Below are 13,778 nucleotides of genomic sequence, written 5' to 3' on the forward strand. Positions count from 1 at the left end.
GGTAACCATTGTTCTTACTTTTCACCATGGATTAGTTTACTTCTGTTGTAGAAATGCATATAAAGGAACCATGTAATATTTTTCTTTTGTGTAAGTTTTTATTTATTCAGCATAATATTTTTGAGATTCATTCATGTTGTTGAACATATCAGTAGTTTGTCTTTTTTTATTGTTGAGTAGTATTCTGTTGTATAAATGTAACACAGTTTGTTCTTTTCGTTAACCTATTGATGGGCTCCTGTGTGATTTTCAGTTGGCTATTATGAATGAACCTACTGTGAACATTTTTGTACAAAATGTTGTGCAGGCATGTATGACACAGCTAAGTAAGAGCAAAACTTAAAAAAAAATCTATCTATTTTTAGAAGAGGGGAAGGGAGGGAGAAAGAAAGGGACAGAAACATCAGTGTGTGGTTGCTTCTTGAGCACCCTAACTGGGGACCTGGCCCACAACCCAGGCATGTGCCCTGAATGGAAATCGAACTGGCGACCCTTTGGTTCACAGGCCGATGCTCCATCCACTGAGCCACACGAGCTAGGGAGAAATATATAAAATAGTTCTGGGGAGAAATATATAAAATCATTATCCGTGGTTACTACAGAGGTGTTTCTTTGTAGTGTTCTTACACCTTTTCTATACATTTGAGGTTGTTTTATAATAAAAGTGAAAAATAACAAAGTATTAGGCATGCCAGGAAATACTATATGATCAGCACAAATATAAAAACTAGAGAGTGGCCCTGACTGGTGTGGCTCAGTGGGTTGGGCGTTGTCCCACAAAGTGAAAGGTCACCAGTTTGATTCCCAGTCAGGCACATGTCTGGGTTGTGGGCCAGCTTTCTGGCTGGGGGCATGTGAGAGGCAACTGGCTGATGTTTCTCTCCCAGGTTGATGTTTGTCCCTCCCTGCCCCCTTTCTCCCACCCTTTCCTTCTCTCTAAAAATAAATAAATCTTTTTAAAAAAGACAATAAAAATAAAACCATATATGACTTGGAATAGCTCATGCAGAGACATTATGAATGAGTAGGAATTTTGGGTCATGGGGGTTTATCAACTGTGTCAGTATTGTCAAGGAATTAAACTTTGGCTTTTCTGATTCTATTATGTATTTGTTTCATTGATTTTTTAATTTGTATTATCTAATTTTCTGTTTTAAATTTTGAACCTTTGGAGATGGATATTTAGTTAATTAACTTTAACTTTTTTCTTTTCCAATATAAAGCATTTAAGGCTATAACCCTCTTAGCATGGTGTTAGCTGGATCCCACTATTTTTTCTATGTTTTATCTTCATTATCATTTATTTTGAATTATTTTCTAATTTTCATTGTAATTTCTTTTTGATCCATGAATTATTTAGAAGTGTATTACTACTTCCAAACGTATTTTGGAATTTTATTTTTATTAACTTGTAAAAAAATAATTTCTAGCATAATTCTACTACATCAGATAATATGCCCTATATTATTTTAGTCACTTAGTATTTGTGGAGCCTTGCTTTCTAGCCAAGCATATAATCAATTTTAGTAAATATTCCAGCATAGATGAACTTGAAGATAATATGTATTCTATGTTTCTTGGGTGTGGTGTTCTATGAATGTGAACTTGGTTAACTTTGTCAATCTTGTTTAAATCTCCTATATTATTACTGATTTTCTGTCTGCATTTCCCTTCTCATGCTTTAGTTTGGTTATTTTCTTCTGTACTTTCAGTTCACTAATATTCTCTTCAGTTTATCTAATCTGCTGAAAAAGTCAGTCTGTTGAGTTCTTAATTTTATTTCTTTTCAGTTCTAAAATTACTATTTGGTTCTTTTTTAATTTTCAATTCTTTGCTGAAATCCATTTTGTTATATATATTTTTGAGCATATTAGTTTCATGTATCTTAAAGTCTATACCTATAAACTCTAATATCTGGTCTTGTAGATCTGTTTCTAGTGTCTCTTTTTTTCTTCTTAGTTTTTTTGTTATTTGACCTTATCTTTTGGAGTGTAGGATGAATTTTGATTAAATGACTGAGTCTGTGCATGAAAAATTGCAAAGAGAATTTGAGGCTTTGATGCTCTCTTCCTCTAGAGAGATTTACTTTTGCTTCTGGAAGTTAGGATGGGCAGATCATGTTACCTATCAGAGTTTGAGGCAACCAGAAGCTCAGTTTCCATCTCTGTGAGGGCTAGTTTATTTCTACCCTCTACTCTATGAGTATAGCTCTTTGGGCTTCCGACTAAACTCCTGGGATATTTTCTCACCTCTTTGGTGAGTCCTGAACACTAAGTCAATCTTCACGAGACTGCCTCACTTTCTTAGCATGTGGTGAATTGGTGAATGGTGATTGTCAGAATCATCTCTCATTGCTTTCCTTTTCTATATGATTAGAGATGTATTCTACATGATCAGTCTTTTTGCAGGATCATGAAATTGTAAAATTTTAGAGGTGGAAGTGTGACCTGAGATAACTTTAGTCCAACCTAAGACCCAGAGGTTTTGAGAGACTAGTATTCTGATCTATTTGTTGTCTAATGCTCTTCTATTACTATATTTAATAAATAACTGGAATGAATAATACAGTCAACATAAAATTGGGTCATACTGAAATGGCTAGATAGTGAAGTTTATTAAAGAAGCAAATACAATAAAATAAAGTCAATAAGGAGACTTTATTACCTAACTAACCTATATTTCACTACTTAACTATGCTGGAACTAACAAAATAGAGAGGGACATTACTCAGTTTTTCCCATATGGATCTAAATTGGTAATTATAATATTAGAAAAAATAGAGTGTTTTAAATTAGTAATGATCTATAGATAATCTGAATCAACACAAGAAGTTTATATTGAATTTATAATATGTGCTTTTTAAAAGTTAGACACCATTTCTGGTAAATTCCATTATTAGATAAATACACAGAATAACTGATGAGTAGAGATGAACAATAGTAGAAGGATCACAAATTCATCATCCTTGTGATGTGAATAGGGTAGGGATTGTGTTGAACTGGGAAGCCTGTATCTTCAGTTCAACCTATCTCTTTGTTTCAGAACATTGTTGCCATATAGAAAAATTGAACCTGTTCTATCAGCTCTTCCAATTATTGAAGAGAAACTAGAAATAAAGACTTTAATGTAAAATCTATTAGGTTTTAAATACTGAAAGTGGGTAGAAAGTTTTTAAACAAAATGTATTTCTAAGCCAGGTCGTCTACACAGTGGGAATGAAAGACTACTACCACAGAACTTTCAAACTTTAAAATATGCATTTATTTGATAACCTTTGGAAAACTACTCAGTCTTGCCCTAAGAGAGTTTAAATTTCAATAGTCACAGCGTTTAAATTTCAATAGTCACAGCATACCATACAACTTAATTACAATACTCTCAAGTAGTATATATTATGGATCATAATAGAATTATGAAGAAAGTATTATGGGAATTCAGAGAAAGGACGCTTTAAATTTATTAAATATCTAAACAGAAGTAAATCTTGGATTTTTAATTAGCAATAAATAAAAGCCATGGAAATTTGGATATTCTACTATACCAATGATTTGCTAAGGAAATTGTGAAAGAAAACTGGATAACTAATGGTGTAATATGCGGAGAAGCAGCATTTCAGTGCCCCAGAAAATTAATTATGCTATGAGTGGAATCATACTTTTGTAATGACAATGATTTGTAGAATGTCTATATTTACACTGCATGGAAGGCTGATAAAATGGGTGTTATCCACATTACTGAAAGGTAACATAATATACTTCTACTGTATTAGGGTTTTAATTTAACTTCATTCTTTCTATTAAAAATTACTTACTTCTTGAGGGAACTTTTCATTTTAATCTTCCATGCATTCTTCAAGCAGCTTTCAAAAGTTATGAATACTTCTTATTAAATTGTCAGTGTTAAAAATATATTCAATTTGATAAGAAAATCCCATCCGTAACTTCAATAAAGTATCCAAGAATATCGAATCTTAAAAGTGCTTATTTTTTATTAGCTGCCTTAGGACTACAAGGATTTAAGTGTTTTACAAAAACAATAAAAGAGGAGTAATTTGATGGTTTATTTACTCTTTATAACCTTTAGAAAGTGTCATGCTTTTTTTAAAGTGCTTGCTTCAGGCTGTAGTTTTATAAGATGGGCTTTGTATTGGTCAGGCCCCTTCAATTCTTGACCCCGAATAGATTTAGGGACACAGTTTGTACAGCAGGCACATGGCTAAGCAGGCAAACTGTAAGTGGGTACTTTATTCTCTTTCAGACTCATGATGCACCGCCTATAAAATTATCCAATTCAGTTTCTCATGTTGTGTAATAAAATACTAATCACTATTTCAGATAGCTTTTTGGTTTGAGTAGCTAGAAAGTATTGTAGATAAATATTTCTAATATGCTTGGCATAGCCTAAAAGTTCATACTTTAAAACATCTCTTTTCTAATTAGTATTTAAACTACTGTTTTCATATTAGTCAAATTAATCTGTTAACAATGATTTCTGAAATATTAATATTAGAACATTCATAGCAATTCTTAAAATTACATTTTCCCATCTAACAAATATTTTGTATTTTTTGAAATGTTATTCCAAATACTCAGAATATTTGTCTATTTAAAATAGGTAATATGATTTTGGGTGGCTTTCTAACTTTGGTGGGATAGGAAGATAAAATTCTGAAGTTTTGAAGGAATGGAGTATATATCATAATTCATACAGTCCTACAGAACCTACAATCTTTTTAAAAAATCCTCACCCAAGGATACTTTCACTGACTCGAGAGAGGGAGGGAGAGAGAAGGGGGTGAGGGAGGGAAAGAGAGAGATACTGACACAGAGAAACATCTTTAATTTAATCCTATTATTTATTATTGTATTTTCCATATGAAAAACTGTAAACCTACTTTTGTCCCACCCCGTATGTACCTGCCCTTAAATGTGTATATACTTATTTCCATTTTCAATATGTTTTGACTATAGATATTTATTACTGTTGGCATACATTCCCTTCCTGTTCCATGTTGGAAGAGTCCTGATTGTGTCTTAGGGTCCACCTCTCACCAAAGTGAGTCAGGTAAATCCTGACAGGTGTTAACCACTCATAAAGATCTAGTCACTTGCCCTGCCCATGATTGGTTTAGGAGTCTGTGTGTTATGGCCAATGAGATAATGTCCTTTCTGTCCTTAATGCCTGTAGTTAAAGTAGCCAGTGGGTGAAAAACCTAAGGAAAATCACTTGGATAATGGCAGAATGTAAAGATGGGAAGAATCATAGTCCTTGATGACATTGTTGAGTCACTGAAAATTAATTTAGAAGCAAGCACTCTGCCTTTAGACAAGTCATGTGAGATAAATCCCATTAGCCATTGTGAGTTGGGTTTCGTTCTTGTTTCTACTTGCATGCCAAAAGCATTTTAAATGAGACAACTTTTATGAGGGTTTACCTTGGAATAGCATGTCATAAGTTTGTGTGTATGTGTGTGTAATCAAGCAAGGAACATGTAAGAGAGTCATAAGGAAAATATTTCATAACAGAAACATATTTTTGTCTGCCAGTATCCACTCTGATATCTCCCATTTTGTTATGAAAATTGACAAACATGTAAACTGGAAGAATTTTACAGTGAACACTCATGCACTATTAACATTTTGCTATATTTGCGTTATCACATAGCTTCTCATGTATTTATTCCTCCTTCCCTTTCATTTTTGATGATTTCAGAATAAATTGCAGACATCAGTAAATTTCCTCCTAAATACTTCAGAATCCATGTCATTAAGCTGAGTTCAATATTTGTTTATAGCTTTTTTTATAGCAAAATTTGCATATAATAAAAGGCATAAATCTTAACTGTACATTCAATGTACTGAATAAGTTTTGTTTTTTCTAACATTTCATATCAGTGGAATCTGACAGTATGTACTCTTTTAGGTAAGACTTCTTTCACTCATCATAATGTTTTTAATTCATCCATGTTGTGTGTATCAGCATACAGATCTGGTACATATGCTTAAACATACATATATTTATTTTGTCTTCTCTGGAGTGATTATAAGTTGTGTTATATTTTTAATTTCAGTTACTACATTTTATTGTTAGTGTATAAAAATATGATTGACTTTTTGGGGGTGTTCATCTTGTCCCATGACATTGTTGAGCAATTTTATTAGTTATGGAAGATTTTTAAAAAGTAGATTCCTAGGGATTTCCTATATATACAATCATGTCATCTACAAATAGAGACAGCTTATTTCTTAGGTCAGATCTGTTTTTTTCTTTCTTTTCTCTCCCCCCCCCACCCTGCTTTTTACTCTTGCACTTCCTGTCCATGCCTTATTGCAGTAATTGGAACTTGCAGTAGTGTGTTGAATAAGGACAGTGAGAGTAGATATTCTGGTCTTGTTCTTGAGCTTAGGGGGGAAGCGTTTAGTCTTTCATCATTAAATGTGTTAAATGTAGTGCTTTTATAAATGCTCCTTATCACATTGAGGTAATTCCTTCTTTTCCTACTTGGCTGAGAGTTTTTATCATGAATGAATCTTGGATTTTTGTTAAATGAATTTTCCGTGTCAGTTGATATATGATTATTCTTTTTTAGCATATTGATATGGCGAATTTGATCAACTGTTGATCCAGTCTTGCATACCTGGAATAAATTCTACTTGGTCATGGTGTATAATTTTTTATACATTGGTGGATTCCATTTTCTAATATGGTGTTGAGGATTTTTTGGTCAAAACTTGTCAGAGATATTGGTCTTAGTTTTCTTTTCCTGTACTGTTTTTTGTTTTGGTGTCGCAGTAAACAGGCCTCAAAAACTGAGTTGCAGTGTGTTCCTTTCTCTAGTGTTTTTCTGGAAGAGGTTGTGTCAAAGTAGTGTTAATTTAACTTGAAATTAAATTGGTAGAATTATTCTTTGGTAGAATTGTTCAGTGAAGCCATCTGGTCTGGAACTTTATTTTTTAGGAGCTTTTAAGTTAATGATTATAGGTCTCTATCATCTTGGTTGAGGTTTGGTAGTTTTTGAAGAATTGGTCTGTTTCTGTCTGTAAGTTGCCAAATTTATGAGCATAAACTTGTTCATAGTATTCTTTATGAACTTTTCAATGGCGGCAGTATATTTGTACATGGTTTCTTTTAGCTCTTTGAGCATATTTAAAGTTGTTGATTTAAAGTCTGCCTAGTAAATCCATTGTCTGCCCTTGCTCAGGGACATGTCCTGTTAATTGTTTTCTCTGTGTATGGATCACACTTTCCTGTTTCTTTGCATACTTTGCAATATTTTATTTAAAACTAGACATGGCCATTTTGAATATGTGGTAACCATGGAAATCAGGTTCCTACCCCTTGCCAAGGTTGCTGGTTATTGTCGTTTGTTTTTGACTTTTTTGAAATTTGTAAAGTCTGCAGGTTTTTGTCATATGTGGCCACTGAAGTTATGTTCTTAGCTTCGTTATCAGCTAGTGCTTTGTTTGAAAGAGATTTCCCTAAGTACGTGGAACCAAAAGAAAAAAAAACACCTCCCTGTCTTTACAGAAGGCTTCTCTGTATGTGTGTTGGGGCGCACTTTCAACACTCAGCCAGGCAGTTTGCAAGTCTGACTGTTGAAGTTTTCAGCAGAAGCTTTAGATCTCTCTAGTGATACCTTGTGTTGATGGCTTGGGCTAATTCTGGAGTAATACAGAGGGTTTATTTTAAATAAAAACAGAGGGTTTTTCTACAATATCTGCCTGGCTTTGGGCCTTTCCCCTTGACTTTGGGTCTTATGAAGCCTAAGTGCCAGTGTGGGGTCTTCACAAGAGTTTGATCCCTCCTTTGTATATATGCTGGACCTAGCATGTATACCTGCCCCTCCTAGAGCTGGTTTATTTTCCTAGCTTTCTCCCCCTAGTTCCATGGGTTTCCACAGGGTCTGTCTTGCTATAGTTTTTATTGTCCTTCCCCCTGTAGATTAGGCTTTTGTTCTTTAGGGGAGATAAGGAAGACAGGTCTATTTGTGTAGAGTTTTCAGTGGTGGGTATTGGTTCCCTTTCCTTTCTACTAGTGTCTTTAGCTATAGTTTTTTGTTGTTGTTGTTGTCCTTTCCTCTGCAGATTAAGGTTTTGGGGGTAGAGGAAGAATAGGGAATATGGCTTATAATTACTTTTCTCCTCCTGAGCCAGTACCACCAGAGAAAGCTTGTTGAGGAATTTTCTCACTCTTCCTTATAAGTACCTGGTGGGTTTCCTGGGGGGCGGGGGGGGGGGGGGGAATCCTGATAGAAGGTATAAATCTCCTTATTTCTGGGGCCCCCAGGGGATTCACGGTCTTACAGTAGCCCATAGTCTGCCTTTAGCAATTTACTAAATTCTTTTAGCTGAGGTTTCTTATCAGTACTCAGTGGCTTAAGTCTTAGGTAAGCAAATGCTGTGGTTTGTTCTCCGAGCAGGCACCTGAGTCCAGATTTTGCAAGACTTGGTTGGTCTGAGACTTCTTTTCTCTTATGGGTTTGTCTGTTTAATTTGCAATTTATCCAGCTTTTTTCTTGTTGTAAGGGTGAGAAGATGTTCTTTTTTATCTCTATAGAGAGAGTTAAACCTGGGAGACTTAAAGTCCTAATTTTCCTAGCATCTTTCTTCTTCTTTTTGACTTAGGAAGCAGAGATTCAATATGAAGAGCAGATTGGTAAAATTATTGTGGAGACACAAGAACTGAAATGGCAAAATGTGAGTATTTTTCTCAGATTAGCATTTTTAGCAGCTATTTAGAAATATATTCTAATCTTTAATTGCAAAGTTAATTTTTAAATTTCCAAAACGTGTATCATTTTAAACAAAGTCTCAAGAAAATTCCAATTAAAACTATTAACATTTAGGCTTCCTGAAAATTGAGAATAATTTTTATGCAGGCTTTCTGATAAGAAAATAGCTAAGAGTAACACTAAGTGTAATGCTGAAATCTGTGAACTATTTCATATCGGAGAAATTATTGTGTTATAGAGGAGTCAAAATATTTTTTTAAGTGAAACCTTAGAACTGTGCCACGTTTCGTCACATTCAAAATGGCTGAGCGAGTAGAACAACAAATCTGCATCAGATTTTGTGTGAAGCTTGAACATTCCTCTGTGGAAACTATTCAGATGGTTCCGAAGGCTGCAGCTAAGGGTAACTGGTGATTGGTAGCTTCATCACGACAACACACCTGCTCATGCATCACATGTCGTGCAGAGCTTTCCAGTAAAACATCAAATCACGCAGGTGACTCAGCCCCACTACAGCCCAGACTTGGTGCTCTGTGACTTCAGGCTTTTCCAAAACTAAAATCACCTTTGAAAGGGAAGAGATTTCAAATTGGCAATGAGATTCAGGAAAATATGACAGGGCAGCTGATGGCGATTGGGAGAACTGTATGAGGTCCCAAGGTGCCTACTTTGAAGGGGACTGAGGCATCATTGTCCTGTGTACAATGTTTCTTGTATCTTCTTCAATAAATGTCTGTTTTTCATAGTACTTGGCTGGATACTTTCTGGACAGGCCTCATCTATAATTGTCTAACCACTATGCTGTACACCTGAAACTAGTAAAAATAACATTGAATATAAGCTGTAATTGAAAAATAAAAAAAATTTAAAATGCCCTGTGGCAATTTTGTTTTTTCTGAGAACTTATTTCTATGAGTTTAAAGAATTATATGTTGCTCTGTGAACATTTGTGCTTAGATAATAAAATTGGTTCCTTTGGAAACTCCTAGACTGTAGTCTGCTTGTGTATGGATGATGTTAATTTTAATAACTTTTGATGAAAGATATTTTCTTGAAAAAAGATTTGGAGCAAGCCATGTTTAGAGTTTAAAATTTAAACAGCAATGCATTTTAAAAAGGTTTTTATTTATTTATTATTTTTTAGAGAGAGGGGAAGGGAGGGAGAAAGAGAGGGAGAGAAACATCAATGCGTGGTTGCCTCTCACATGCCCATGCTGGGGACCTGGCCCGAAACCCAGGCATGTGCCCTGACTGGGAATTGAACTGGTGAGTCTCTGGTTCGCTGCCACCCACGCTTAACCTACTGAGCTACACCAGCCAGGAAGCAATGCATTTTATCATGAAGAGCCAACTGGAGGTATAATCACTGTATGCTGATTCCATGACAGTTAAAAAATTATAACTTGGTTTAAAGTTGTATTTCAAGAACATGAAATTATATATGCAATAAATATGCTTAACTTTTATTTAAGTAGTGAATCCAATTACAATTTAAAACTGAAAGAGTTGCTAGAATTTTTAATTTTTTATCACTTTTTAAAATAGGAAACTCTTCAGAATCAAAAGGAAATGTTAACAAAGCAGCACAAAGAAGCAATGGCAGTTTTTAAAAAGCAGGTAATTTCATAAGGATAGACAAACACTATGGTTTTAAATATTGTACTTCCCCCCCCTCATGAATACTGTCAGTTGTTCTCCATATTCAATGAAGGAAAAAAGGTATTATTGAAAGCAGGAAATAAATAAAGTTATTTTGAATCATAATTGATAATAAAAAGTATAATGTGGTAGAATGAGTTGTGGAGAGACATTGGGAAAACTATTTTTGTTGGAGATATGTTGTCATCTGTCCTAAATAAATTAGGACAGTGGTGTGTATGCTCTTTCTCTTTTCTCCTTTCTCTGTTTAATTCGAGTATCCTGGGACCTTCCACATTACTCTTTACCGAAGCCAGATGCAAGTAGGGACGGGTAAAAGATGAGGGATGTGATTATCACACACTGAAGCCCTCCATAAGCAACTAAAAAAGACTAGTAGAAAAACAGAAAAAAAGGAAAAGAAAAATATTTTTAAAGAATTGAATAGCAACTTCTTTATTTTGAATTCTTTAGCTCTTCTTTACAACCTCAAATTTTTCTTCAGTCCCTTGTTAGAAAATATATGTGTAAGAAATGTGCTTATGGAAAATATCCTCTGGAAGTGTTTTTTCTTACAGCCTTTCCAGCATCACTGTTCTTTTTTTTATTCCTTTTTTTTTTTTTGTCTTCATCTCCATATAGGTGTACGTGTTTAGAAAAACAAATGTATAAAAAGAAATAAATCTATACAATGTAAATCACTAGTGGGTCAAGGTTATTGGTGGTTCACACTGTAGCATAGATTTATCGAAGCAAATGATAAACTTACTTTCTTTTAGCCTGAGGTTGGCCTCACCAAAGTTATGGGAGTTTTAATCAAGGGTAAGGAAGCAGAAGCCTCCTTACAGTGTAGTCTCCTCTAGGAGAGAGCAAGTCTTGGTTACCACAGGGACTTTGAGCAAAAATAAGAATATCCAGTTGTCTGAAGAACAGAGAACATGCTCTTGGGGTCTTTTTACTTTCTGTTTTTTTTTTTTCTTTTAAAGAAAGAATTCTTGAATGTAGTGAGAAATTTGGAAAATTCCAAAGAAAAATTTTATTTCTTGACAACCTTGCCTAGTATTCTTGTATTGCTTGGAATATTTAATTTGTTTTCTTTGGCATGTTCACTTGATTTTTCCCGATTTAAAATGTCAGTATTTATTAGACTGCCAGATGCATTTTAAAAATTCTCAGAAAATATTGTTGATGCAAATACAAATGGTATTGATTTCATAAAAGTGTGTCCTTAGAAAATGTTATGTTATTATTTATGAGTAGATGGCAAATTACTGAAATATTTAAGAAAAAAGCTTCTGAAGAGCAAAACTTTCAAGGATGATTGTTGCCTCCTAATCAGTGTGATTAAATTGTTCATTTCCTTTGGTGACAGACTTTTTTTCTCAGTTTCATATCTTTTATTATTTTATTTTCTCAATGTAAAAGCATACTCATATTATGTTAAGTTCAAATACAAACTACATCTGTAAAATATACATGTAAAATATATCTGTAGTCTCACTGACTGGTGTAAATCACTGTTAACAGTTTACTTACCTGTATTTTAATTTTTTAAATTGTTTATAGTTTCAAATGAAGATGTATGCTTTGGAAGAAGAAAAGGTATAATTTTAAAAAATAATTTATAGTTAATATATTTAAGTATCAATTGTTACCCATAATAGAAAGGAGCATTAGTTGTAAGCTAATGGACACTATTAATTGCTTAAAATCTTACAAACAGAAAGGACTTGGGAATCATGTTACTTGACCATTGTTATTTACATTTGAGAATCCTGAGACTTAGCAAGATTTAAATGACTTGCTGAAATTGAAGCTCCCATTTTCAAGTGGCAAAGTTGGGACTAGAACCCAGATTTCTTCAGCCCCCATATTAATGATCTTGTATGTTTCCATTAAGTATATTTTTAGTGCTTTTTCAATGTAATTACCTTCTTTAAAAAATATTAAAATGATACGGCATTTAGATGCCGACTAACTGGAAAAAAGGATACAACTCCAAATAATCCTAGAAATTCATCTGGTATTAAATAGTTTCTCTAGCTAACTAATAGTACATGTTTTGAGTATTTCAATAAACATATTATTTATGATATTAGTAATTTATAGTTTGTTATTTTTAGCAAAAGACCTTTTAAAAATTCTCCCATGTCCTTTATAAGACAATTATACCTGTATCTTATTAATTAGCATATATTTATTCTAGCTATACGAATTAAATACTTAACATATTTTCCATGTATAATGTGCTCTCATGCATAATGTGCACCCATGTTTTTGGCCCAAACTTTCAGGAAAAAAAATCTTTCATTTTAATTTTTTAATTCAATTATTTATTTATATTTAGATACTTTTTTTTGTATTATAAAGGAATTTAAGCATTTGTTTTTGAACATATTATGGTACAAGAAATTTTATATAACAAATAATTACAAAATACAAGAACAGATACAAGGTATTTCAGGTACTACCCATATATAATGTGCACCCTTACTTTTCCCTTAAAACTTTGGACAAAAAAGTACGCATTATACATTGCAAAATACGGTGATTATATAGCATCCATAAGTTCTTAGGAATGCTCTACTGGTAAAATGATTTATGGTTATCATAAGGTTTTCAGTTTCATGATATATATATACACATACAGTCTTTTAAAGGACTTACTGTAATTTTACAGTATTTTGAAGTGACTAGAAATTTAAGTTGTAGTGCAGATACAAGTGTAAAGCCTGTGAAATACTACATTTAAAGTAGAGATTTTGGTTCTTGAGCTCTTGTGTTTCCCCTTAATAATATCATTTACATTGGAAAGTACTGAAATACAGTTTTTTACTTACAGGGAAAATATCAGCTTGCTACAGAAATAAAAGAAAAAGAACTAGAAGGATTAAAGGAAACATTAAAAACATTACAGGTAGAGTAATAAGTATTGTTTCAAAAGTAATTTGGTATTTTAGCATTGTATCAGTAAAATATCATTAAACATGTAAGCTGGCAAAGCAAAGCTAACAAAAAAACATATATGATGTAATATATAAGTTAGTACTTTTGTCCCTTAGCGTCTTGAATTTCAAATGGAAGGATTTTTATTTTTTATTTTAAAAAGAAACATTACAATAACTTTCATTATTTTTATAGTAGTATAATTACCGTTTACATACTGTTTTTAATACTTTGTAGACGAGGAAAATACGTTATGGCAGATTCACCCACAGTCCTTAAAATTTAAAATAACATTAATTGAGTCATTATTATTTACTAAGTAATGTGCTTATTTTCTGTAAATACAAAGATGAAGAAAACACATTTGTCTTTAAGTTGTTCAGAGTCTCATAGAGACTACGGAGGCGTACAGCTAACGGTTATTCACTTAATATATGTATTGAAGGTCTACTATGTGCCAACC

At 33.2% G+C, this 13,778-nt stretch overlaps 1 protein-coding gene across 1 annotated transcript in view; it reads left to right on the forward strand.

The window, feature by feature from the left end:
* Nucleotides 1–13,778, forward strand: part of CCDC73 (coiled-coil domain containing 73) — a 69,344-nt gene that overhangs the window by 4,292 nt on the left and 51,274 nt on the right. The window contains exons 3-6 of the mRNA XM_024558846.3: nucleotides 8,625–8,696; nucleotides 10,277–10,348; nucleotides 11,936–11,971; nucleotides 13,212–13,286. Of these exons, the coding sequence (XP_024414614.2) occupies nucleotides 8,625–8,696; nucleotides 10,277–10,348; nucleotides 11,936–11,971; nucleotides 13,212–13,286 (255 nt within the window). The remainder of the gene's footprint in view (nucleotides 1–8,624; nucleotides 8,697–10,276; nucleotides 10,349–11,935; nucleotides 11,972–13,211; nucleotides 13,287–13,778) is intronic.

This window comes from Desmodus rotundus, chromosome 5, assembly GCF_022682495.2.
Source record: "Desmodus rotundus isolate HL8 chromosome 5, HLdesRot8A.1, whole genome shotgun sequence".
Taxonomy (NCBI): Eukaryota; Metazoa; Chordata; class Mammalia; order Chiroptera; family Phyllostomidae; genus Desmodus; species Desmodus rotundus.